A 27,611-nucleotide genomic window follows, 5' to 3' on the forward strand; every position below is an offset into this window, starting at 1 on the left:
GTGTGGAGTGATTAGAGAGAATTCAGATGAGAAATTTGATTAGAAGAATTTATGAAAATATTATACGCATACGCATGTGTGTGTGAGAAAGGGATAGAGAAGGGAGGAACACAAGCAGAGGATAAATAAGAAAATGTACACTAGCAAAAAGGAATGGGAAAAGAAATCTAAACGAAGTTAAGGAAAAGAGAGAATACATGTTAGTGAAAATCAGTGGCGTAGCATTGACACGCCCTTACCCCTTGGACCAATATTTATTGCTGTTAATTTCATTTCTCATTCTACAAATGTTTATTGTTATTAATCTTAATCTCTTATTTATTTTGTGATTCTTCTTGTATGTGATATTTAAACCTATCACTGATAATATCAGGATACTGACTGACCGGTATGTACATATCTTGTAAGGGCTGTTTCCATGGGAATTACGATTGTGTTTTGTCTTGACTTTGAAGTTCGGGCTTGGAGTTTTAATAGAGTGATCAAGTTGAATTATAAGAAGTTTAATTTCTTTGAGTGTTAGGCATATAAGTATTTAGTTTGCAAAGAAGTAAAGTAGACTTCTTTTTCCTTAGTGAAAACTTAACTTTGATTTTTATTTGACGAACTAATAGATAGATATTACCCAATACCCTGAGAGGCATCACGTGAATGCTTTCGAGTCTTCATGTGAACTTATTTGGTATTTTAGTTAAACCGTGTTCTTGTTACTAAAAGAACATGTCAAGATTTTGGCGCCCAACGTGGGGCCTGAATATGTTGTTTTGTTAGTGTTTATTTTTGTGTGTTCGTGAAGTGTAATTGATTTGTGATTGTGATGGAAATTCTGTGCTAGAAGAATATGGATAAGAAGATGTTGAGAAGTGCAAGTAAATCGTCGTCTGAGGAGAATGAATCTCCAGTGCAGTCAGTTCCCGTGACAGCAGATCTGCTTTCTTATTACGGATTATGTTGGAGGAAAGTACAAGAGCTCTGGAATCTAAAATTCGGGAAAACATTAAAGAGAACTCCAGCAATCTGGAAGCCAAGATCCAAAAAAACTTCAATGCTTTGAATTCTCTGGAATCAAAAAATCAGGAAAACATTAGATAAAGTTCTAGCAATATGGAAGCGAAGATCCAAGAAAACTCCAGTGCTTTGGATTCTCTGGAACAAAATATTCAGCAAAACATTAGAGAAAATTTTAGCAATCTGGAAGCAAACATGCAAGAAAATTCTAGAAGTCTGGAAGCTATTGTCAGGAGAATGTAGCCATGTTGGAACGTAGTTTGAACTTAAAGTTTGAGGAAAGTGGTAGAAATCTGGTGGAATCAGAACGGCGCTTAGAAGAGAAGTTTCAACAGGGTTATTCGAAACTCATAGAATCTGCTTTGGAGATGGGACAGAGACTGGAGAATTTGACAGCCAAAGTGGAAGAAAATCAACAGAAGATAAAAGAAAGCATTCAAAGAGAGATCGTTGACTTACGTCAGACATGTGAAACAAACTCTCTACAAGTGGAATCAAACGTACAAAAGAAATTGCCCTGTTGAGAAGGAATCGCTGAAGAACAGAGCAGTTTCAGGAAGGAATTGTTTGAAAATGTGAATCACCAGGTAACTGTTATCAGAGATAAGTTAGAAGATACAGTTAACAAGAAAATGAGAGAGAAATTAGCCGAAAGTATAAATGAAACCGAGGGATACAGAAAAGCTGACGAAGAATGGAGGAAAACAGTTGAAACTAAGCAAGACAAATTATTCTCAGATGTTGGTCATATCTGTAGTGAAATTGTTCATATTTCTATTTCTGATCACCTGAATAGGTTACAGATCCAGACGAACTCTGATCATCCTAAAATCCACCGTGTTGATGAAGGTTCTGGAAGATCGACATTTTATCCCATCTGTTCAGATGAAGCTTCAAACCTGCAAAGAAAAACCCAACGGAAAAAGAGGTACAAGAAGATGAACGAATCCAGTTCTTCAGACAGTGAATCAACTTCTCGCAGCAGAAGAAACAGAAGAAAGCCTTCTTCACGCATTGTACACACTGGTGTAACTCCTAGGATGGCAGACATCAATTCTATGAGAAAGTTCTACGGCAATATTATCGCTACTTCAGCTGAAATATATTTAAAGGAATTGAATACAAACCTTGAAATTCTACAGATTCCTCAACATTATAGGCTTGAAATCATTCCACGTTTGTTAACTGGAAAGGCATATCACTGGTTTTATTCGCATAAGAACGATTTCCGCACTTACTATGATTTCTGCAGAGAATTCAAAAGCGGTTTGCTTCAACAGAAGCGAAAGAGAGAGAGAATTGGCATCTGTGAGGACTAGGCGGTACAACAAGCAGAATGATGATAACGTGGAGGAATGTTTCGTCTGTGTACTCTGCCTATAGGAATCTGAGTAATCATTACACCGAGCAGGAAGTAATAAATCTTATCATCGGACAGTTGCCTTGGAGAGTAAAGCAATTGTGCCTGGCTCATGCTCCGAACACAGTGGATATCTTAGCGGATTTTGTTAAGAGATATGAGCAAGCAGAGGAACAAGATGCTTGGCGGTCTACATGGAGACGAGATATTGTAGCTGAACAAAACAGCAGGGATGGCCAAAGGATTTCTAGAGTTCGCCTAGTTCAGCAGCAAAACAGCAGCAACCAAATTGACAGTTCAGACTCAAGAAATGGATATCGATACCATCAGCAGCGTCGGTTTAGGTCACGACGAGAATATCCAGCATCCAGAGATAATCCTTACGAGAGACCATATCCTAACAACGGTTTTAACTCGCCAAGACAACGCTTATCTCCACCGATAGATAGCAATAATTCTCCAAGGACTCAAATGACGAACAGTGGCGTGCAGACAGACATTGTTGAACCATATCCCAGCTCTGAGCAACAGCATAGTGTGGCAGTAACGAGGAACTTCTGTTTGGACACCGGATCTAATCTGGGATTTCACCCCTCGCCTCGTTCCTTCCAGTCTCGGAGGGAACTGGTGGCAAGAAGAGAGATTTTACAGTCTGGTGACAAAGATATTATGCTGATATTCGTAACAAATCAGGATTTACCTGTAAATTAAGGCAGATCGTTCAGTATAAAAATTCAATGAGCTAGAACTAGATTGTAGGCAAGCGTAACTCAGTGCTCGAAACTACTGAAAGCACCATTCTAATGGGAATCTTAATTGCTACAGTTTTACCATAAAATCTACTGTTAGGTTATTCGTTTCTACGAAAGTATAAAACTGAGATCAGTCTTACACATAGAATATTATATTTAATGGTGGATGGAGTGTAGATTGAAAAGGAGCTAGACGGGGATAATTCGGTAGACAAGCAGTTAAGCGTCCGTAAATTTTAAGCTAGCCATTAGAAATGGATTCCTTCACCAGAAGATATGAAAAAGAAGATTGATTCTACGCGTAGTAAATTACTGAAAATGGAACGAAGAACCTATTGAAGTTGAAATCTTCACGATCCATAGCAAGGTGTCTTTGGAAAGGCATGGCACTGGAAATGTTTTCTATGAGTTTGTGGTTACGACATGTATAACGAGAGCATATTTGAATAGGCTGCTGAATGTTTATTTGATCTGGTCTTCTTATTTGCATAAAATGCCATCGTCTACTCGTATATAAAATGTATCAGAAGTCCCATGCTGTACAAAAAATGAATCCTTCATCAAGCATCAGCTTTATCCCAAAACCTGCGAAGAATTGTAAACTGTTATCCAGAGATTGAAACAAAAATCTCCTAGACTGGTAGAAGTTTTCCAGTTCGTCGTCGATTTTGTTTTTCTTCGGAGGGGGCAATTGACACGTCCTTTCGCCTTGGACCAATGCTACAAATGTTTATTGTTATTAATCTTAATCTCTTATTTATTTTGTGATTCTTGTCGTATGTGATATTTAAACCTATCACTGATAATGTCAGGATACTGACTGACCGGTATGTACATATCTTGTAAGGGCTGTTTCCATGGGAATTACGATTGTGTTTTGTCTTGACTTTGAAGTTCGGGCTTGGAGTTTTAATAGAGTGATCAAGTTGAATTATAAGAAGTTTAATTTCTTTGAGTGTTAGGCATATAAGTATTTAGTTTGCAAAGAAGTAAAGTAGACTTCTTTTTCCTTAGTGAAAACTTAACTTTGATTTTTATTTGACGAACTAACAGATAGATATTACCCAATACCCTGAGAGGCATCACGTGAATGCTTTCGAGTCTTCATGTGAACTTATTTGGTATTTTAGTTAAACCGTGTTCTTGTCACTAAAAGAACATGACAGCATCCGCCCCCGCAACCCCCGCGATGCGAGGGGGAGAGCGAGCTGTAGGGGCCCCCGCTATGTTTTCTCTCTCTGTGATCCTGAAATTTTATATAATCCCAGTAATTCAGCAGTTAGTGTCGCTTATTTAAAAAATGGATTTACGAAACAGAAAGTTGGTTCCCAGTAACATATCATATGACGACGTCTGAGATAATAAGCAGTGGTGTGGAGGCACATAGTGGTTCGAATCCCACTTTAAACTGTAGGTCCAGTCCCAATTAGCCTTACTGTGCATAAAGTGGACTTAAAACACCAAATCAATCAATCAATCAATAAGCAGTGGTGTGTTCACTTAGCCAGAGGGCCCCGGACAACTTGACATTATGGGTCTCCTCCGAAATTCAGAATTATGTTACTGACTCATAGATGGCAATCGATAGGAAACTTCTCTCATCTCATACCTTTATAGCTACGTGGTTTTCGTATAGTAGTGTAGTGTAGTGTAGTCAGTGACGTGCGGTGACGTCGACACTTGGGGTAGAAATGAGTGACGTGTCTAACGGGAATTGGTGTGGGTCATAATCCCCCCCTTCCCTTTTAGGGCCCAGTATTCCTAAAAGAAGAACGTCAAAGACAGGAAAAATTGCAAAGTTAAGAATGACTACAAAAAATTGTACAAGTAACTCCCACCCACCTTCGAATATAAAAAAACAATTTGATTTTACTACCGAGCCAGAGATGCCGGGTTCGAATCTCGTCTTGGCAATGGGTGCTCTTTGTGTGTCCCTTCGTCAATTTTATTGTATTGTCTTCGCGATTAGCCAAAAATGGCGGAAAGCGAAGTAAAATAAACCAAATCAAACAATCAATCAATTAATTATTTGATTTGATTCGCTTTCTTTTTTAGACATTTGGTTAATCACGAAGATCATACCACAAAATTAATGAAGGGACAAACACAAGAACACCCATGTCCAGTTAGGGGTTCGAATCCGGAACTCCTGGTGTCGTAACGCGCTGTGGTAACCACTCCCCCATGGTTGGTTGATTTGATGTGTTAAGTCCACCTTATACACAGAAAGGCTAATCGGGACTAGACGTATAGTTTAATGTGGGATCGGAACCACTATATGCCTCCACCGGGTACCGACCCGGGACCACTTGCACTCCCCCACGGTATCGGTAAAGCAAACTGCATTTTTCCTGAGTAGTAATTTCCAATTTAATTTTTGAAATACCATCTTTATATATGATTAACGTTTTTTCAAAAATTTTGCATTGCTTGATTTCCCTAATTTCCCCATCTCACGATCACGTTACTGAAGGATCCGGGCTCGAGCCCTGGCCTTTGCATGAGTGTTTCTTTGCAACCACTCTTCACCAGTTTAATTTAATCAACGTTCATCGTCATGGCAGAAATTAGGTAAAGTGATGGAAAAGAGAAGAAAATACAAATAATTTCCACCAGTGCATCTGCAGGGCACTGTGAAATCAGGAGCATAGAATTCTCTGTTTATGATTGTCCCTCACGACTTTCATAAGCTCTTAGCTACTTATTGCGATTAAATCTATACAGCTAGAAAAACCTATGTGTGATAAACAGGTAACAAAAAAAAACCTTTAAACACACCTTTTTCTACTTTCTTCAATGATATTCATTTGCCTTTTTGAGTTCTGGGATACATTTTTCATTTCTAATTTTTCATTATTCACTGCAGGCAGAGTACAACACATAGGAACAAGAATGCACGCTGTCACGAATTCCGGCCTGAATTGTTCTTTGTGAGGTCCCTTCATCAGTTTCATCAAATCATCACTTATCCTCATTTTCGCGATAACCAAATGTGGCAGAAAAGCGAAGTAAAATAAACCTAACCAACAACAAGAATTAGAACGCGCGTTCTCTTGCCCAAATAAGTACATCCGTATTTACGATTGTTTAGCTTATCCATTTTTTTATTGGAGGTCAACAGATTAGTATATTTAAATAAAACACTACTAAAACGAGAGCAAGAGAGAACGTGAGCAAATATTTGTTATTTAATCATTATATATTCCATATTTGAAAGAAAAGAAAGAAAGCATAAAATTTTTGTCTGCTCATAAGACGTTCCAATTGCATAAATAATAAAAGTACATCCAATATTATACATACATATTGCACAACGTGTACAAAGTAGTGTAAATACAGAGAGCATAAGTACTCCAGAAAAATTTCCCCTTAGTTCCCTAGAGGATTTACAAAGGAAGCGAAGGGAATCGGACGAGAAGCGCTTGAAAAGAAAGTGTTGCATATGAACTGTGGCTTCAACAATACAATGAACATTGTGATTTGAAAATAATTAGAGATTTGAGATTGATTGATCTATCTCTGCTAGACTAGCTACTCCTCAGTGCACGTCACTGAGTGTAGTATAGTTGTGAATCGAGTAGAAAGATTCATTTGCTCAACCGGTCGATGCGTTATTGTTACACAATACATAAACAAACAAACTTGATAATTTAAAACCTTTTTTTATTACCAGTAATATTACGTGATATTTAAAATGTAACTTCCCACCAAATATTCTCAAGGGGGACCCCAAGCCTCAGTACGAGATTGAAATAAGATCTGTGATACATTTTTCACAACGTTCATACCTCTTGTGTTTTACTTCAAGGGGCCCAAAAACTCAGGATGTTGAGCCCAGGGTCAAATTTCCCTTGGCCCTTAGGTCCAGTACAACTCGTACTGTGCTCAAAGTGCTCCAATCCCTCCAATCGGCGTTTCATTGAGTGAATAAAATCCAGTCGCTGCTTCATTTTCTATCTCTCAAGACTTGAGTCCGCTGCTATTTCTTCGCAGCAGATTGCAATTGACCTTTTGATGTTTACGAACAAAATAGTTGGCTGTGTCAAGCCTCCTCAAAAAAAGAATCCTGGCTGTGTCACCGCGTTGAAGTAAGAGGAAATATTTATAATTTCTTCATCCAGTTGTTTATCAGAGATTCAGACCACCCTGATTTAGTTTCGACAAACTACTAAACTGATATATAGCCTAAGTCGATGACAAAAAATGAAAAGGAACGGTTAAAGTTAATTCATTTTACAACTGGGGGGTTTGCAGTCTATTGTGTGTCCGTCCCACTCTGGCATCATCTCGATGTTTCTTTCTTTCACTGAGGGGCCCCCAATATTTTACTTGCAGGAGGCCCCAGACAACTGCGCTACGCCACTGCTTTGTATCCTAATTTATCAATATATGGATCCTGCCCACTCTGTCAAAATTTCTGGCGTCGCCCCTGGTAATAATTGAAATTTTTATAGCAGCCCGGAGTTTTGAAGTTATGCAAGTGAATTCTTTACATACCTGTAAAACTAGTTAGGCTAATAAATCAGTTACATGACTAGGGAGCGATAGAATCATTCACATATCACAATAAAACATAAAAATGCAAGTTTTAAAATGTCTTCCTGTATGCATTTAACAAAACCTGGACAACTTATGATAACACTAACTCTACCTACACACTAGTGTACTTGCTACTGTAGCAATTTCGAAACGTAAATAAATAATGTCGGAGGAAGACAAGTTATTGCCCAGGAGGCTTGCAACCAGTGTTGCCACAATCTGAGAGCACAATTTCCCTTTCCAAGGGGCAAAATTTCCCTTTTTGGACCATTTTTTCCCTTCACCTAAACAAATATTATTATTATTATTATTATTATTAGCAGTGGTAGTAGTAGTTGTAGCAGCAGCAGCAGCAATAGTAGTAGTAGTAAAATTTCCGTTCACATAGATGTAAGCTTCATCGCTTTCTGGTCAGATGTCCCAGGTTTAAATCATGGTCAGGAATCCATTAAATCGTTAATTCTCATCGTTACAATTATCCGAAGATACAGAAAAGCGACGTACAATAATCTTAAGAGAAATATAAATAGATACAGGCTTATATTCAAGGAAGGAGAAACAAGAAGGATCAGAAAATAATAAAAATGTGAATATGAAACTGGAACTTAACATAAACTGTAATAATGTAGTCAGAAGTCTTAAAATTTCCCTGAAATTGTGATATTTTTCATCGAAATTCCCTTTTCCCTTGTGGTTAAAATTTTGGTCCGAATTTCCCTGCGAAAGGGAAATTTCCCTTCATGTGGCAACACTGCTTGCAACTTGTGTCTGCAAGAGTGCAATTGAAGAACGGTCTCCTGCCAACTGATGACATTGAACACCCTCGGGCGAAACAACAACTTTCTTTTTTCTTGGCAAAGCGTCAAGAATCCTCAAGAAAACTTGTTTTGTCTCGGTACCGGATGTTACGCAGTCTCAAATTACTGTAATGAACGTGGAAGCTAAAGGTGAGCATGGAAAGCAAAAGGAAGAAACGATAGAAGACAAAAAAGAATCGTACAACAGAAATTAGAAAGGAAGTTTACTTCCTTTGCAAGGACAGGCGATAAAACATGGTCGTTCGGGCACTTTTCTTATTTGTATAAACCTTTAGTTACAATACACGATTTGCGGTTGTCATCTTTTCTACAAGTAAAAAAATACATCGTTGACTCGTTCGATAGCCCTTTCACGGTTTATTTCAGTTTACTGGAAGGAAAATATTTCACCAGTGTAAGGCTAGATTCAAGTCGATAGTATTACTACAGTGCGGGAGGTATCATCTATTTCCAAGACTTAGTCAACTTGCTTGGTGTTTAACCCTTGTACTTTCTATCACTTTAAATAATGATAATAATCCTAAACAAACTTAAGTGCATATGAACACAATCACAAACAAACACACTGCGTAATATAAACAAAATTGTTCATCTGAAAGAGAACTTACCTAACACTGCATTCAACCACATGACTACAAGTACCCTACACTTAAAAACGCACCACTCACGAACCAAACTCACATTGAGGAACTAACGCGAACTCTTGACATCATTGTCGACTCGTTTTGTGCGGTGACGTCATAATTTGTTGCGGTCACGTGGTTTCTTCCGAGATTTCTGCTTGGATGGGCATCAACCTTGGGAACTCCACCGTCAAGAGTCAAACAGCAAACCCTGCAGCGAGATTTATTTTGGATTCCTTCTTGGTTCCTTGATGACTGTGATGATAATTTGTCTGTATGCATCAGTGGCGGATTGAAGGCTGCTCTGAATATTACTGGAAAGAAAAATTATAGACTGCTAAATTATGAGTATAAATTTAGGTCTCGAGATTTTTCTATATCACTAAAATTAAGGTTAGCACAAGGCATGGAAAGAGAATGTAGTTTCAAATCGATACAAGGGGCACCAATGAAAATGATTTTATTAGTTAATCTATTAACCAGCATTATCAAACATGTAGCACGATTTAACTTCCTCGTTTTGAATTTATGCTTGAAGTCATAGACGTGCGCACGAGGAGACAAGGCAGATCAGTCCGCCCCCCTAATACTTCCACTTAGAAATTTAGTGTAGAGCAGGGATTTTCAAACTTGTAGCTGTCGTGGCTCCCCTCCGATGCCAACATCTACACATGCACCCCTTCAATAACAACAGATATGATGTGACCATGAAAGATCAACACAACATCTCTTCATGTGTTTATTTAATGTTGGTACACATACAGGAAATGGAAATATAATGTGTGTGATTAATACAGGTGGTACTGGTGTATAATTTTTAATGTTTTTAAGCTAATGTCATTTCGTCCGCGCTACAATATTCATGAGATAAAAAAAGATAAATACAGACAGTAAGGAATGCGAGATAATACATTTTAACAGACATAAGCAATGTTTGGCTTTCTTCATGTAATTGTAGTCCTGTTTCTTCTAACAACATGCTCAATGTACAAAAGCAAACACCAACGCTTACATCTTTAATCTTTCTCTCACAAAGCAGCAAATTTTATTTTGAAGGCTGACATCTTGTCTGATAAATGCAGGATTCCCTTTAGGGATACATTCAGAACATTCAGTTTGTGAAAAATATCAGAAAGGTATACAACTTTCTGTTCAAAGAAACCGTGAATGAAGTTTTCAGCATTGGCATGGGTTTCATCTACAAGGTACGGTCCAGTTCCTGTCTCAGTTCAAAAACACGGAAGATGACATTTCCCATGCATTACCAACGTGAGTTGCAATAATACAGAAGATATTTTTATTAAACTTCCAGAAAAAAAGATACTGGAGCTCTCACGCCTCCCCACGGAGGCGCGCCGCACAGTTCGCATTCCGCTGGTGCAGAGGAATCTTACCACAGTTTTTTTTTTTTTTACCAAAATTACTATTAAAAAATTGGCCAACCCTAGTTCTACAGTAAATTTCTTTCAATTAATACTCCCATAAAGTGACGGCCATTATGGGGGGGCGTGGGGGTGCAGTTGCCCCTTCACTTTTTGTCACTCTTGCCCCCCCCCACTATGCTAAATCTTATGTACCAAGGAAACGTAAACTGTCCTTGCCCCTCTAGTTTTGGCACCTTGCCCCCCTAAGTTTTGGAACCCAATCGCCACCACTGCTCCCATATACTTTATTCATCAGTTGCATTGCCTCTATGTGGATGCAAAATATATGGCTAAGGCACTGAAAATGAATAAATTATATGTAGTTGTTTTGGGTTTGCTGTGAAAAATCATTTTACTTGTATATGTAAATTAGTCTCTTAAACACAACTTGAACAGTGTTCCATTTAACTTATTTTTTAATGAGCCAATACATATGTACCTTCATCCAAAGTAGCCCAACTAGGCATGGTATCCTAAAAAGAGTTTTAAAAGAAAAAAAGGACAGAAATTTATTTAATTTAAGTTCCTATCTGCACGGACATCCGCAGGGATATTTTAAGGAAGGGGAAAGCAAGGGGGTGCAAACAAGACACATTTTCCCCCTTTGCTTTGTCATCATGTTCCCCCAACGCCCTTGCAATAATCAACATATATTACTGTACAGAAATGAAATTATATGTTTGAAATGTATATAATTTTTGGATTACTTTAATTTTTCGGATTGTGGGGAGGTGGCCCCCTACCTCTCCCTTCCGAACATCCATACTTATCAGTAACAGGATGAGCTTGCCCGTCATAAAATCATTCCGTAAGTATTTGATAGGAGCTATTGAAGAAATAGACTCAAACACTAAAGTAGCTGTAGTTAAAGCGAGAGCATCTGCTATAGCCAATGACAACATTTCAATTCATGATATACTCGTATTTAGAATATTGCCTTAAAATTTAAGCACGATTGCTAAAGTTATCATATCTTTACAGTAATCCAGACTTACTTTCTATTGACAAGAGACAACTTGAGACATCTTAAAGCCACTCTACAAAACCTACATGAAGAAGACGCATAGTACGAAACTAAATCCACAAACACCATTGAAACATATAATGACTTGGATATAGACATTTCTCCAGTCAAAAAGAAAAAGCATCTCACCGACTAGATGAAATGTGGCAAAATTAAGCCCATTTCAAATCAAAAGAGAAAAAATTAAAGTACAAACATTTTACCCCTTCCTTGACTTCTTCATATATGTACGTCTGTCAGGAAACTGCAAATCTGTTGAATGCAGTGAGCAGGCTTTTTACATTAAAACATGATAAACACGCAAATATATAAAAAAAACAGTAATTCTTTAAGTAGAAAAAACATTACCAGGGATTTGGGAATATCGTTAAACAACAAACTCACCTTTGATACTCATATTGAAAAAGTAGTTAACGATTCTTATACAATTCTTGGCTTTGTTTTAAGAAACTCCAAAGATAGAGTACGGTATGGAACCCATATATGTCATGCCATATCAATAAAATTGAAAAAGTTCAGAATTTTTACGACATATTTACTGCAAAAAAATACACTGATACAAGTGATACACTTCAACGAAGACGCGAAATGGCTGACCATATTATACTATACAAACTTATTAACGGTATACTCGAGTGCGAAACTATCTTGCAGTTGATAAACTTTAAAGTCAATTATAAGGTATTAAGAGTAAGACAGCCATTTTACTGCAATAAATCAAGCACAAAATTCCATCAAAATTCTCCAATCATTAGATTATTAAGTGAACACAATAATATTGTCTCAAATGGATTTGATTTGGATTTTGCTCTTAATATTAAAAACTTTTTATATAGTTTAAACAACATTTTAGATATAATATATAAATAAAACAAATCCAATTTTAAACAATATATTTATAGTCTCAAATATAATTTGTAGCTTTTATTTCGTATATCTATAATCAAATTGAAATGAATTCAAATTTGAACCTTGCTTTCTATTGATTATTGCTGTTTCTCATTTAAATAGTAGTATTTGTATAATTTCCTTATTTTTCTCAAGCTTTTATAGCTTGTTACTTTTCCTTCTTTGTTTATTTTTGTTTCTTCTGTTCTTAATTTTCTCCTCTGTCTAAATTTGGTAATATATATATACCAGGTGTATAAGCTTAAATCTGCTGTTTTGTAGTCAGAAAAACACATGGTTTGTTCATAGAAAGCAACAAGAAATTTATTCAAAGTACTTGCCCTCGCGAGCTACACATTTTGCCCATCTCTCGGGCAATTTGTGGATACCACGCCAAAAAAAGTCCTTCTCTTTCGAGGCAAACCACTCATCAAGCCATTTTCGGACGTCTGCATACGAATCGAAGTGCTGCTCAGCGAGGGCGTGGCCCATCGACGAAAACAGATGGTAGTCGGAAGGGGCCAGGTCTGGTGAATAGGCGGGATGGGGTAGCACCTCCCAGTTGCGTGTCTCCAAGTAGTTTTGGACCAGTCTTGACGTGTGTGATGGGGCGTTGTCGTGGAGGAAAATCAGCTTGTCATGTCTTTCTTGATAATCCGGTCTTTTGTCACACAGAGCACGGTGCAATTTGATCAGTTGTTGGTGGTAGCGGTGGGCAGTGACAGTTTCACCAGGTTTCAACAGCTCAAAGTAGACGATGCCCTGTTGATCCCACCAAACACACAGCATCGTCTTCCGGCCGAAGCGATTTGGTCTCGAGGAAGATGTTGATGGTTGGCCGGGATCAACCCACGATTTCTTGCGTTTAGGATTCTCGAAATATATCCACTTTTCATCACCAGTCACAATCCGATGCAGGAAAGACTTTCTTTTTTGTCTGGCAAGCAAGATTTCGCATGTGTTTTGGAGTCTCTCCAGCTGCCGATCGGTCAATTCATGCGGCACCCATTTTCCGATCTTTTGAACCTTTCCCATGGCACGTAGACGCATGGAAATGGCTGATTGAGTAACACCCAATTGCTCGGCAAGCATCTTTTGCGTTTGGGTATCGTCCTCGTCCAAAAGAGCCTGCAATTGATGGTCCTCAACCTTCCTGGGCCGATTTTCACGCTTCTTGTCGCTCAGGTCAAAATTGCCGTCTTTGAACCGACGAAACCAATCCCTGCACGTTGTTTCCTTTACAGCACTGTCACCATAGGCCTCCACAAGCATTCGATGCGATTCGGCAGCCGATTTCTTCAAATGGAAGCAGAAAAGCAGAGCTTCCCGCATATGCTCTTTTTCTGGCACAAAACTAGACATGCTTACCACAGGAACACTGTCTGTTGTTGTCTGCACCTGCTAACGATGTGCACTGATTTGTGTTGGCAGATGTCCAACTCATAAAAACACCAGGTATGGCGTGCTCATGGTAGCTTCATACGCTCACTAACGCCATCTATGAGCAAACAGCAGATTTAAGCTTATACACCTGGTATATATAATGTTTCTTGTATTTGTATTCGTATAAGGTTTTGTGTAATAACTACTATGTGTTTGTATTCATGTATTATGTATTTATGTAAATGATATTTGTCCTATACAAAATTGTAATGCCTATTGTAATTGGAGCATTCGTTCTGTCATAGGCGACTGGTTAATAAATAAATAAATAAAGAAGATCGCAGGCTTATTTCTGTTCAGTTCAGTGTGTCTGAGATTGAGCTACATGCAGAAGTTCGACTTCTTGTAAACAGCTCTAAATCGACTTCTTGGGGGAATTGCTTAGGTGGTTGAGTGATTCTGATACTACCTCATCTGCAACTATAAAAATTTTTGTAAAGTATTGAAGATGTCTTCTGCTTTTCCAGTGAAAGTTGTTAGTGTGAAAGAGTGGTCTCTGTGATGGCGCATGTAAACACTAAATTGCAATCAACGTCATCAGATACTCGTTTCAATTATCTGGTGTTGCTTTATGTTGAGCAAAATCTTGCCGCGTAGGTTTATCTCTCTTCAGAAAGAAAACTAACATCGTATAGCGCGACCAAAAGGAAAATGACTTTCAGCCAAATGTCTCCGCGACTGCAAGAGTTCATTCTAATGTTGGAAAAAAGTGGCAACGTATGTAGTGAAATATTTAGTTTAAAAAGATAAGAAGAGTTGTAAATTTTGTAGATTCGACTTTGCTTGAAAAGTAAATATGAATTCCATTTCTACATTATGGGTATGATATATGTAGTTACACGCCCCTGTTTCGTACTCATCAACACAATGAGATGGAATGAGGATTGTCTTTCCGGACTGAACTTCCATCAACGCTGAACTCGTCTCGATTTTTACAGAGATTTGTCTCATTCGCGATCTCAACAAGTGCCGAAGGATTCAGTATCGTTCTGGCGTAGATTTTACAAGGCCGCCTCAGTCTTCTTTAGAATCCCGGTGCCATCTTTAATTTGTTTATTTGCTTTGGAAATCCAAACTTTGATTCTTCTTGTATAACTCTCTCGGTAGCTTGGACACCAAATTATATCCCGGTATTCTTACTCCAAAAGTCTGAGTCGCACAGAAACTTTGAAATTCACGCTCAGACATCCTAATTGTCTCGATTACCCTAATCAAGAGGAAACGCTAACTAGGAAAGGTGTTATCAGAAAGGTTATGCTCAAGTGCTCGAAACTCCAACAAATAGCAGTCGAACCCTGTTAACTTTATAATCCCTTTTTGAGCAGGCCTCATCTCCAGAATGTATCAACTCGGGGGCAAAACCCCGGAATCTACCGACCTGTTTGGTGAGAATGAGCCAAGGCTAGGACTTCATAAACCTTTTCCTGCTCTCTCCAAAATAGGCAATAGTTAGTCTGGAGAGTTCGATAAACTAACCGATCACTAACTACTCACAGGTAATGCTTAGGCTGGAGAGTTCATATGAACTAACTTGCAATTCTTCACTCCTCTTCATTGCTAGAGTGAATGAAAGACTATAGGTGTTGGAACAGTTCAACAATTTGCCATTCGTCCACAGCCTATACTTGGCCAATGAAATTTCACTGGCCAAAATTTGCATAAATTTCTCTGCGCTGCTACATTCTGTATATTACACTGTCCAAGTATGTGAAATTTCTGTGGTAGCAGACTACGGAATTCGGCACTTCCCGTGACGTTTGGTTTGGGAACAGCGCGCTCTTTCTCCAATCGGATGACAGAATGCTCAACTAACTGCCTTCCTAGTTGGCGTTGCGTGTAGCCTTACCCACAGAGGTAGAATTTCTTGTATTTTGGAAAGGGGAAACCCTACTCTAGCATCAATGCTCCTGAAGGCAAAGAAGGAAGGCGTGCTTCGCACAGCAAAAGAGATTGATTCTTGACCTGTCTTTGCATAGTTTCTAGTATCCAGGTCAGGATTCTCTTCACTTACCAGAAATATATAACCACACCCTTCATTTACACTAAACAGGTTTCGCTCTTGCATGTTCATTAGTCAGTAGAAAGAAGAGGTCCTTTATGGGTGCGAACAGAATGTCCATAAATCTTTGAAGAGCGGGCGGGCTATGTTGGTATAGGTTGAAGAGTAGAAATAATAATAAAATAGTAATTATTTTAATAATTAAATAGAAATATTCTTTATTGCTAATTTATCATCTTTATTAATTTGTGGAGAGACTAACTGCATGAGTGAATATCCCATACAACGGTTCTTATTTTTTAAAAGTCAATATAATTAAATTCATAGTTATTTCAATTTGTTATTAAGTTTTACACGTTTCGCGTGAAGTTATTGTAAATTTCTCACATAAGAATTTAATGTTTGGAATTTTGAAATCCCATGAACAATTTGTTCTTTGGATTACGTGATAAAATAAGAAAACATGAGACTTCCTGCATTTTACATTAAATTTTTCAAGCTGCATCATTTTTTCCCCTTTGGTAATTGTGCTGAATACTCATTAACTGAACATTATGTTATCAATTATCCAATTAATAATCTTTCTCTTTTCTGATTTGAAACGAACGTTAAAAGTTTCCAGGGGAAGAGGTCCACTGTCCGGTTCGACCTCCGTCCTGCTACACCAATTTGTGAATGAAGAGATCTGGTGAACCTAAGTCTACCATATTTTCAAAGCATGAAGTGGGGACTGTTTTTGTTTTTGTTGTTTGAATTGATATATTTTACTTTGCGTTTCTGCCACTTTTCGATAATTGTGAAGATGAGGATGAATGGTGATAAGATGAAACATGAAAGAACACGACACAACACGGTTTTCACAGGGGATTATACTGACAGAGAGTCCAGGCACCAGAGCCTCGCTAGTTTGCAAAATGCAGTCAACTGTGGGCTACGTGGAAGTGAGGTTGGCGTTTGGATGTCTGCAGGAAAGGTCATAAACCCCTTGTTTGTTTGGAAAATCACCAGCTGTGTTGTGACCATACGACATGAGTAAAACCTTTGAATGGATCGCTGCTCGACTCCCTGTCGTAATCTCTTCCGTTTCTTCTTTTCTCCTTTACTGTTGGAGCTGCTAGTGTAAACAATCGAAAAACCCTCAAGATCACACACCCAAGCGAGCCACGCCACGTGGGTCATTTGGGAACGAATCAATGAATCGAGAAGTTTCATGCCGTAGTGGCATGATGTATTGTGTTCGACCGGATGTTTTTGTAAAGTAACACGCAACACAGGGGTTTCACACCGAACTGCATACAACGGAATAAACAATTCTCCCTCCAATATGCGCGACCGACGAGATCATTCGCGATGCAACACGACCAGCGTAAAAAATCTACTTAACGTGTAAAAATACAAGCAAAAATGCACAGAATACGTAAAAACGTGTAACATACTTTAAGAACTTCAGGCACGTATCTAGAAATGCATCTCGAGAGAGGTTCTCGGACACTAACCAAGCTTTCACATGTAATAAAAATAATGATCATAATAATAACAACAATGCTACAGTCCACATCATGCACAGATAGGCTAATCGGGAATGAACTTACAGTTTGAAGTGGGATCCGAATCACTATGTGCCTCCACCGGGTATCGAAACCGGGACCCCTTGATTACAAGGCGACAACGTTACCACTACGCCATCGGGGCGGTCCTGCTAATGTTTTGAGTATAATATTCTTTAAAACAAATTAAGGAAAATTGTTTTTACGCAGACGTAAAAAAGACTGATTTCTACGCGAAGTAATTTACGTGTGCAATACGTAAAGAGTAAATTACCTGCCCAACCCAGGACACGGCGCACGCTATCGAGAAAACTGCCCAGCCCGGGTGATACCAAGACCATTTTAGAGGCTCAAGCCGCAGCGCTCAGTCCTGACGTCATCATCTGGAGGCGATCATCTTAACGCTCTAAAAGGAAGACAATATTTCATAGTAGAGAATTTAAGTTCGTTTGTTTCTTTTTTTGAATGACTGAAATCTCATACGAAGTCACATTTTAAAATTTGCCCTCACGTAAATATATTTAGTAGAGATAGAAGAAAATAAAGACTATTTACACCAACATTTTCGTTCAAGAAGCCATTATGGCCTCCACAAAAAATCCCTATTATAACCCAAATTCATGTTGAAAATCGTTACAAACTTTCTGGTGGATTTTTTTTTTAAATTGCATGTATTTATGAAATAGTATCCATAATATTTTTAAGTTTTACATAAAACTCGTTAAAGTCTTTGTAAGAAAAGTATAAAACAAATAGCATAAGTTAATCACCGCCTGTTATGTTGACAGGAACTTGGTCAAGTTGCCTAACCAATTAATAAAACTCTTAGACACTTTCAATATTATTATCATTTAATTTTCTTTCCAATAACACTTTGTAGTACCAACACCCAATTTTTTCGACAATTGAATAATGCAAACAGCAAAAAAGTTTAGTGTGTGGAGAGTTTTCTTCTTTTGTGTCTGCCTTCAACAAAGTTATTTACTCTTTTACAATAATTATTTAACAAAGCATTTGTTGAGGACCACAAAATTATTCTCAAAACATTTTCGTATTCGTGTCCATTATTGCAGCTCACCAACCACTTATATTCATCTTCGTTCAACTTCACAAAGATTAATATTGAATGCCACTTCCCGTTGGTATGCTGCTTCCGAGAATTCCACTTCATATTCAAGGCTTATCAGTTTATGACAACAACATAACTGATCAGCACAATATCCACAACCACCTCTGAAGGACACAACAACCCACCTCTATCCGAACTTATTATATAATCCAATGAATCATTTGGAATATCTTGCATAATCTTGTCCAAAACTAGAATGTTGCTACAGTCATCGCACGTCAATATTTTTCTTGTAATGTAAGAGCAATAGCCTGCTAGGTACATCAAAATACAAAGATCTCTCTTCGCTTCCACAATATCCGCAGCACGAATTTTCGAACTCTGAAACATAGCCAAGTTTATAATTGCCAGGTTAAATTCAAATGTACCATACTCGATGGAGAGATAAGTTGTACTGCGCACCACCCAAGTGTCGGTATTGGCCAAATCTTGCTTCAAGTGTGTCTAATTGAAATTTTCCTGGTAAAAGGTATTGCATTCCTAACTCTTCTGTACAATATCTGGTTATTTCAATTAGCCCGTGTGTGGTTATTTTCAGGGCACTGGAAGTTTCTCTGGTGAGTTTTCCTGACGAGACGTTCGAACTTTCCCACTTTTCCAACAAATCAAGGAATTTATGTAGGTACAAGAGTCTCTCATCCGAGGATTCGTTTGTCAGAGGATACTGTAAAACATAGGCGTAGCTACGGGGTGTGCCGGGTGTGCCTAGGCACACCCTAATGGGCTTCTTTATCAAATAGAATTAAAGACAGATATTTCAATAAGAGAAAATAAGCGGCAGTTTGTAAGAAGTTGAAAATGTCATTACTTGGTACAATCGTGTGCATTATCGCTGATGAAAGGGGTGTCTATAGATTTTCGATTTTTTTATGTCATTGGAGAAAGAAGATATTTACTGCATTCTACTCTGTACTACAGCGCCTTTCTTCTATACCTGTCACAAGCTGCGCGTGTGAGAGAGCTTTCTCCAAGCTTACCCAAGTTAAAACTAAATTAAGAGCAACTCGGAAGCAGGATAGATTGGAAACCCTGCTCTTGCTATTTGTGGAACAGGAAAAAGCTTCGTCTATTGATGTAAATGAAGTTTTTGATGAGTTTAAGAACATTGTACCTTTTGACAGACGTCTCTTGTTATAGATGACGTGTATTTTGATGTATTTGTTTGTAACATTTATGAACATTTTGTGTGTGTGTAATTTCTATTCAATTTGATTTTTTCTACTATATATATTCAGAAATTTTCAACACTGTCATTTAGTGAATTTATATTCCTTTACAAACATCAGTGCAGTTAAAGAGCCAAGTGATTGTGTTGCAAAATATGCTATTAAAAAGGCACAAGACCTCATTTTTTTTTATTTGTGCACACCCAAATATAAAGTTCTAGCTACGCCTATGCTGTAAAATATTTCTTAACCTCACACCTTTCCATGGAGACTTGACGTTGACTACTTCCCACCAGTGTAAAACAATGTTAATGAACTCTGCAGTGTCTTCATAGTTCGGCAAAATGTGTTTTGACCCTTGTTGCTTTAATCTTTCAATGATCATATGGTTGAAAACTTGAACAACTAGTTGCAAATTTTGTCTTTCTAGAGAAGTTGGGCACAGAGATTTTAATGATAATTTATAAGCATATTTTAGGATGTTTTTACTTTCCATACTAAAGAGTGTTCTTAAAGTTGCAAATTATGCAACATGAAAATCACACAGGTTTTTAAAATCTGGGTAAACAACACTCGCATTTTCTTTTTTTCTAATTGAGCCAATTGTTTCTAATACACTTAAATAAGTGCACAGTGTCCACAAGATAAAACAAAGGCCTCTTCTTATCAGTTGGGTGAATATACTCAAAGTTCTGCCTATGGTCAACATTAAACATTTGCTATTTATCATGTTGTTATCTGAAACTACACACATAATCTTAATTCCTAACTTTTCAAGGCCCAATATGACATTCTTAATTACACAATGCATTGACTGAGCAGTTACAATTTTCACAACTTCCTTGTAGTTAGAGAGCACACTGTTGATCATATATACATGAGCACTTTTTGCAGCTTCACAACTATCATAGGCAGTGCCAACAATTGTATCCCTTGTAATCGATGTAGGATTTCATATCGATTTCATCCAATATCAATGAGCAGTACAACTCATGGTATTTAAGGTGAACCACTTTCTCTTGCATATGCATCAGAAAATTACCTTCACTTTGCTCCCCAATTGGACTTGCACGGATATCTGAACATAATTTCTTCAAACTATTTGGATGGGGTAAAATAAAATATCCTGAATCACGGATGAACCTATATGCACATGGAGACATAACATTCAAAAACGATGAGAAAACAATAATCTCAGAATCATATTTCAGCCGTTTTGGGATTTTATAAAATTAAGCACTGACACACTGCTTTCAAGCACAGTGTATTTTACATTATCCAGAGTGATTTCAGTGGTTTCCAAAATATCACTGATATTACATGCTGATTCTACACTGTCGAACATTTCCAGTAAGTGTATTGTATCTTCAATAGCATGTGTATAGTTGAAACCTTACGTGAAAATCTTTTTGCATTAATTTCAACTCCATGATAAAACATTGACAAAGAGAGTGAGTCATTTACAACATATTTAACTGCATGAGGTTTTTCAGAGAGGTTGAGGGATAAGAAAATAATGCAACTTTCCTTTTGCAAAATATCCCACTTAAGATCGAAAATGTGGGAGTCGCGTCATACTGTTTTTCTTTGTCCCTATTCTGTTTGCAATTGTCCTTCTTAAAGCTTCTGCCTCCCTCTATCCTTTCTTCTTTTCTGGACATTCTTGCGCCTCTTAATTTTGCGTTCCAGAAGCCAGGTATGATGGACATTCAGAGAAAATAGATGGGATTGCACCTGGACGGATCAGAGGCCTTGCCAAAGCAACTCTGAAGACTTTTCCTGTAGGGTCGTGCAAGTGCACACTCTCCCATTCAATGTCCGCACTATTGAAATGTGCTTGGCAGACCTGGAAATAGCATAAGGAAAAATGTCGTTATAACTGGGAACATAAAGGTAAAGTGGGGTCTTTAGAATGAAGTGGACTATTAGGTACTTGCTTTATACAAGCAGAACTTAAGTTTAAGAGAATTAAAATCTTGCAGAAATTGTGACAGTCATGAAATATAGAAATACAAGTGTGTGGTTACCATGAACATTTTTAGCAAAATCATGACGTGGGGTTTACAATGCCAGGAATTGGCCGTAAAAAGATCACAGGCGAGTATGACATTCATTTTCACCAGCATAGGATGAACAAACTAGAAAAGCTCTTCCAATTTATTAACAATGCACATCTACAGTATTTAGTAACTTAACCTGCCCTCAAGTATGCATGTAATACTTGTGTTGAAAGGAAAATAATATTCTCTCCTGTAGGTCACCTGATATCAGAGCCGACCTCCGTGGCTGAGAGGTTAGCACTGAGCGCTTACGTCAGGGGATCCGTGTTCGAATCCTGGCCGGTGGTATTTGTGAGTGCTCTTTCATCAATTTCATCATATCGTCATTCGTCCTCATCGTCGCGATTAGCCAAAATCGGTAGAAAAGCGACCCTAAATAACAAAAATCAAACATGACATCAGCAAGTCTCAATACTAATAGCTATACTTTATTTTTTTTAAATAAGATTCAACTAATACTTTTTACAAAACGGTTAAAGATTTTAGGTTACAATTGGTAAGGGGGAAAAAAATATTTGTTTAGACTAAAGAAAAAGGTTAGGTTGACAGTTTGGCGATTTGTTTGTTTCCAATAACCAAATATCAGTGAAAATTTCTCAACCATTTTGTTTAGGAATACCAAAAAAATGTCGCATGAAGGTTTGTAGAGCCAAAATAATTTATACACATGCAAGTACAGAATTTTATTAAATACACTTAAGAAAATCCAAGTTAAAGAAAATGACTATGTTTGCTTATTCACATAACTCGGTTAAAAAGTATGCTTTTTGTGTGAAAACTTTTATTTGAAACATAAACAATATATTCTTGTATAATTATACAAGGAAATATTCCATCAAAGTGCTTGTTGTTACACAGTGTACTTTGTATTTCAATGCATAACATAAATATCAACTTGCCTTCCATTATCTCCGATTAACCTAAAGAGGCAGAAAAGAATATAAATGGTCATATTTCCTAATCTTGCTCAGTTCTATAGTTATCTTTCCTTAAGCATACTTTGAAACTGAATATTTGTATAAATTATATGGAAGTCTAGATAACGAACATGTTATCGAAGCACTAGACTGCTTTGGTAGATGACAATATTTTATTACGTTGTACAATTAATTTTGCAACGGTAAACAACTATGTAACGTTAATCAAATTTGGTAATTCAAGTTAAATTATTTGGCATTTCTAAATAAATTAGCTTTGTTAGATTTACTAATTCGATACTGGTGATCAAAAATGATTTGCAAGAAACAAGCAAATCTAAAAGTTTGTAAGATGCCTATTTCGTGTACATTAAATCTTTACATTGTGAATCTAGCTATTTCTCAAATTTATTGATAAGTATAAAATCTGTGTTACTTACCCTGGAGTTAATCGTAGGGTCACAATTACGTGGAATTGCCCTAATCTATTTCTCTTTTATAGTAACATCTTCAGGAAATCTAAATACATTAGTTTTACTGTTCTCATCATAATTTCCCTCTACACTGGGGTACTCAACACTTATAGACCATATTTCTTGTACGTTCACACTTCACTTAAACTTCGTTGCAGTTCTTAAAATTGCATTGTAATTCCACATTCACTAAAAAGGTCTAACATTACTTCCACCAAATAAATCAAACATGGCGGCTGTCTCGCCTACAGATGATGACGTCGCTTACGTGACTAGAAGAAGCCATTCGGCTTTCTCCAGTTTGAGAAGGTGATGGTGATATGCGAGCGACAAGTGACATGTGCAGTTTGTGCACTAAAGGTGAGGTAGGATACACTTAAGAAGTGCCAAAAGTAATTGGATACATACCTAAATATCGTGTGGGACCTCCTTTAGCCAGGCAAAGTGCAGCAACTAGACGTGGCATGTACTCCACGTAAGCTGGTGAGAGTCCCGTAGTTTATCGGAGATCCCGACTGGACCGTCTTCATTACATAATATTCCTGATTATGTAATTTTACATAAAAAATGTTGAACACTATAATTTGAATATACCTATTGTGTTCCAAATAAAACTAAAGATTTGCGTAATAAAACAAAGAGAGAAGCTATGTTTATTTAGTTTTTATTAACAAAATCTCTTCAGAATAATGAAATTAATAAAACATTCTTTGAATACCAATATTTACTTGCGAAAGTAAATACCAAAAAGAACACAAATTTGTCATATCCAAAGACATAAATATGTCTTTCCCATTACTCATAATGGCCTAACTCCACGATAAAATAAAAGCAACGAACTGTTTTACTGAAAATGTCAGTTCTATGAGTTTCAATGATCATTAATGAGCAGTACAAAACAGTTGGTATTGTGCATTTTCAAAATAATGACATATGAAAAGTAAGTGATGTGATGGGATTATAAAACATGATATTAAAATGCTTGTGTAATAAATAATATCACAAAATGCAAACCACTTCCTACAGCTTTCCACTATACTCCTCCAAAATGAATACTCTACGAAACAGCTAGGGAAATATTTCATTTATTGCATACCTTGCAGTCACTGTTATATCTTTGATGAGGAAGGGTTTTCTTTTATCGAATACTGCTATGTAACGTTTAACGTGGCCCTGCCAGCGACGTTAGGTGAAGATGGAATTCATTACTTCATGCTCCTTTCTATTTGTAGTCAGGTTTCTTCGCTGGGTCGACCACTTTTCCAGCAACCACCGTGAGGTTGTCCACAGTGTCACGAACGAAGAAGAGGAATGGGTGGTCGGCCACAAACTTCTCGTATCTGCTTCGGTTGGCAAGGCTTCCAACTAGAACATATATTATACATTAATTTGTAAACTTTAGCATATGTAGTACTAAGTATTTTGTCATTTTTATTAGGTAATTAAGCGTTATGATGTAATAGCAGGTTTATATGCAAACGGATAACTGCAGTGGCCAGACATTTTGTAAGAGAGAAATTGCTAATCCTCAATTTCAAACAATTTTCAGCTTGCAAAACATAATGCATAACATCTCGTATTAAAATCTCTGATAAATTTAATATGCAATGGCTTTATCGAAGAAGGGAAGAGCGAGAAATATCTTTCGTTGACAATATAAATATATTATGCAAGAAGATATTTTTATTTTATTTTGAGATCAACTACTGAATGTGAAGTGACATGGTATATTACGTACAAAGAATGAGCCGTGTTTAACAGCACACGGTCATAAAAAATACTATTAGAAATTCATTGACTAAAATACAATCACAGGGCAAATGATATATTTTAAGCCTCACAAATATTGCAATTGATGTATTGATGTTATGTGTAGTAACTTATTAGTACTTTTAAGTTGTTCAACACTATGCACACAATTTTATCAAAATAACTTCGGTTGCTCTCAGGACGTTGAATAGTGTTATAAAAGCCAAAGACATACATGTATGTACTTATTTATATTTTGTATTTTTATTGCATCACTGACCAATGGTACACACGCCTAGGGATGCAGTTATTGCCAGAATAAACAATTTATAAACTTTCTTTCGGCACTTACTGATATTGCTGAAGAAATTGATCTCTTAGTATATGTAAACGGTCACTTACGGCTTAATATGTGCGACAGTAATCAATTAATAGTTGTATACTCACCAGCCAGCTGTGAAGTTGAAGTTCCCGATTCGTCCACCTGCACGGAGCATACTTGGACCAGTTCCTGCACGAACAGTCCCTCGTCCTTGGAGATTCCCGTGAGGTCGGCTTGCTCCCTGTCGAAGATCGAAGTGATGCCAAACTGAAAACAAAGAAGTATTTTCAAATTCGCGTGCTTTTTCATAGAAATAAAATCAAGTACAGCCCTGTCGATTTTTGTAAGATATCTAATATAAGAGGGTGGTGGTATATTTTTAAAATTTTATTGGTGAAACAACCAGACGTTCCCTATAAAGAAAAGTAAGAAGCTAAGATTGAACTTGCTCTTGAATATTATGTTCGATTTAATTAAATAATTTGGAGTTATTCTGAGTGAGATTCAGCAAATTTTAGTATAGCACCAACCTTATTATAACAACAATACATACATAAGTACACAGAAAAGGAACAAGAATGATAATACTTTTTGCCAACTTCCACTGAAATAGGAAGTATCCAAGCCCAAGTATGTTGGTAAACAATTTGACCACGAGCACGTAGCCCTTACGTGATAGATCCTTCAATACTCCCGGGGTATCTTATCTAGTCCGACAGCTCTTTAATTTTTGTGTTGCTTTGTCTACTTCATGAGGCGAGTGATATCCAAGAATAGAGGGTTGCATTGAAGCTACTGGACAATCTGTTCCGTAACAACGTCATGGAGGTCATTTTCCGACTGAAATTGAACATAGAAATGATCAGCTAGTAACTCAGCTTACCCTGGGGCGTAATCTGTTGTCATTAATTCACGGTGCGAGAGATCTTGCAAAAGGCAGAATGCATTGACCAAGTTTGCGATTCCGTTGGTGCATTCTTCCACGATGCATGTGACAATGAGACTTCTGGTGCATCCAGTCTCCTCGGTGAATGGGCGATATGGAGCTCTGTCATCGTTTTCTAATCCAATACAAGCCTTGTTAAAATGTACTGGAGTGATGATGCCTGAGTAAAGAGTGCATCTCTGGTGAAGGTTGTGGATTGGCGCCAGGGGTCCGCAATGATGTTGGTGAAGGTGGTAGCAGCCTTGGCATGTCTTCGGTTGTTGACAACGGAATAGTTGATCGATGGAATTGTGGATAGGAGAAGTAAAGACGGTCCACTCAGTATTGGCTTCTAGTAAGATGTATAATTGTGGAGGCAGGAAGATGATCTGAGTCGAGGTCTCAAGTGACGAGAAGGAGAGTACTGAAACCAACATCCTCGGTCTGATAACGTCCAGTACCTCAGGGCACCTTTCTCCGCATGATTAATGCATCGGTTCTCGAGAAGAAAAGATGGAAAAAGTTAACTGGACCTTTATCCTAGCCAAAGTGTTACCAGCTATATTGGTGTGATAGTGTCAGTCGTTATGTTTGGAATAAATCTACATCTAGTACGATTCGCTCATCGATTGTTTCTAGCTGGAGGAAGTCGTTGGCCCCAGATTTTATCTTGGAGGTCTACTAACAACTAACGAATAAATCGACGCATCCAGCTTGACTGTCAAGGCTTCTAACGAGGTTAAAGGTGGAACTGGTATCTGCATGGCCGTGAGACCAGGTTTAACTAGTGTTAGAAGCAGTCTTTTTCGACGGCCAATTCGATCTTCTCGGAATATTCTGTAGTTGGGAACCGTCCAAATGACATAGGGTTCAAGATGAGACTCATTGGTGAGAGCGACATCTATATTTCGAAAATAAACATGACTTTGGAGAAATAACGTCTGTTTTTAGATGCCATCTGCATATAGATAATCAGATTTATCTGACGTAGTAAACCATTGCTATTAAATGCATCTATAAGCTTGCATTTCAATCACAATACTGTCTTGAGAGGGCGATTTTGCCTACCCGTTGCAATTTTTCTTGACTGCGAGGTTGAGTTCTATGGCTTCAGAGTGAGCAGTTGAACGTCACTGGAATTTTATACTCCCAGCTGAATATCGGATTCGTGATTCGGAGTTCAAAATTTTGTGCAGGGTGGGCAGAAACGTATGGGGATATCACACACACAAATAACGGGGGCATCTTGCGAGAAGATCTACACTTCTGCCGGGCCAGGAACCGGTGCGGAAACCGCATTTATGACAGTGACTCTGTAATGCCGCGTTTACCTGCGAAGGAATTTACCGTCAAACAGCCAATTAGGCCCACCGCTTTTGCAAGAGCCAACAATATTCAAATTCCCCCTCCATAAAGCAGTCAGTAGATAAACAGGAATTTGCAAA

The 27,611-nt window shown here is 37.7% G+C and overlaps 1 protein-coding gene across 1 annotated transcript in view; it reads right to left on the minus strand.

The window, feature by feature from the left end:
* LOC145985570 (uncharacterized) overlaps positions 1–27,611 on the minus strand; it is a 67,252-nt gene that overhangs the window by 26,252 nt on the left and 13,389 nt on the right. Inside the window, exons 7-9 of the mRNA XM_083119640.1 lie at positions 25,367–25,508; positions 24,394–24,535; positions 9,086–9,153 (exon numbers count right to left, since the gene is read on the minus strand). Coding sequence (XP_082975766.1) covers positions 9,086–9,153; positions 24,394–24,535; positions 25,367–25,508 — 352 coding nt within the window. The remainder of the gene's footprint in view (positions 1–9,085; positions 9,154–24,393; positions 24,536–25,366; positions 25,509–27,611) is intronic.

The sequence above is a fragment of the Lepisma saccharinum genome, chromosome 3 (genome assembly GCF_977018435.1).
Source record: "Lepisma saccharinum chromosome 3, izLepSacc3.1, whole genome shotgun sequence".
NCBI lineage: Eukaryota > Metazoa > Arthropoda > Insecta > Zygentoma > Lepismatidae > Lepisma > Lepisma saccharinum.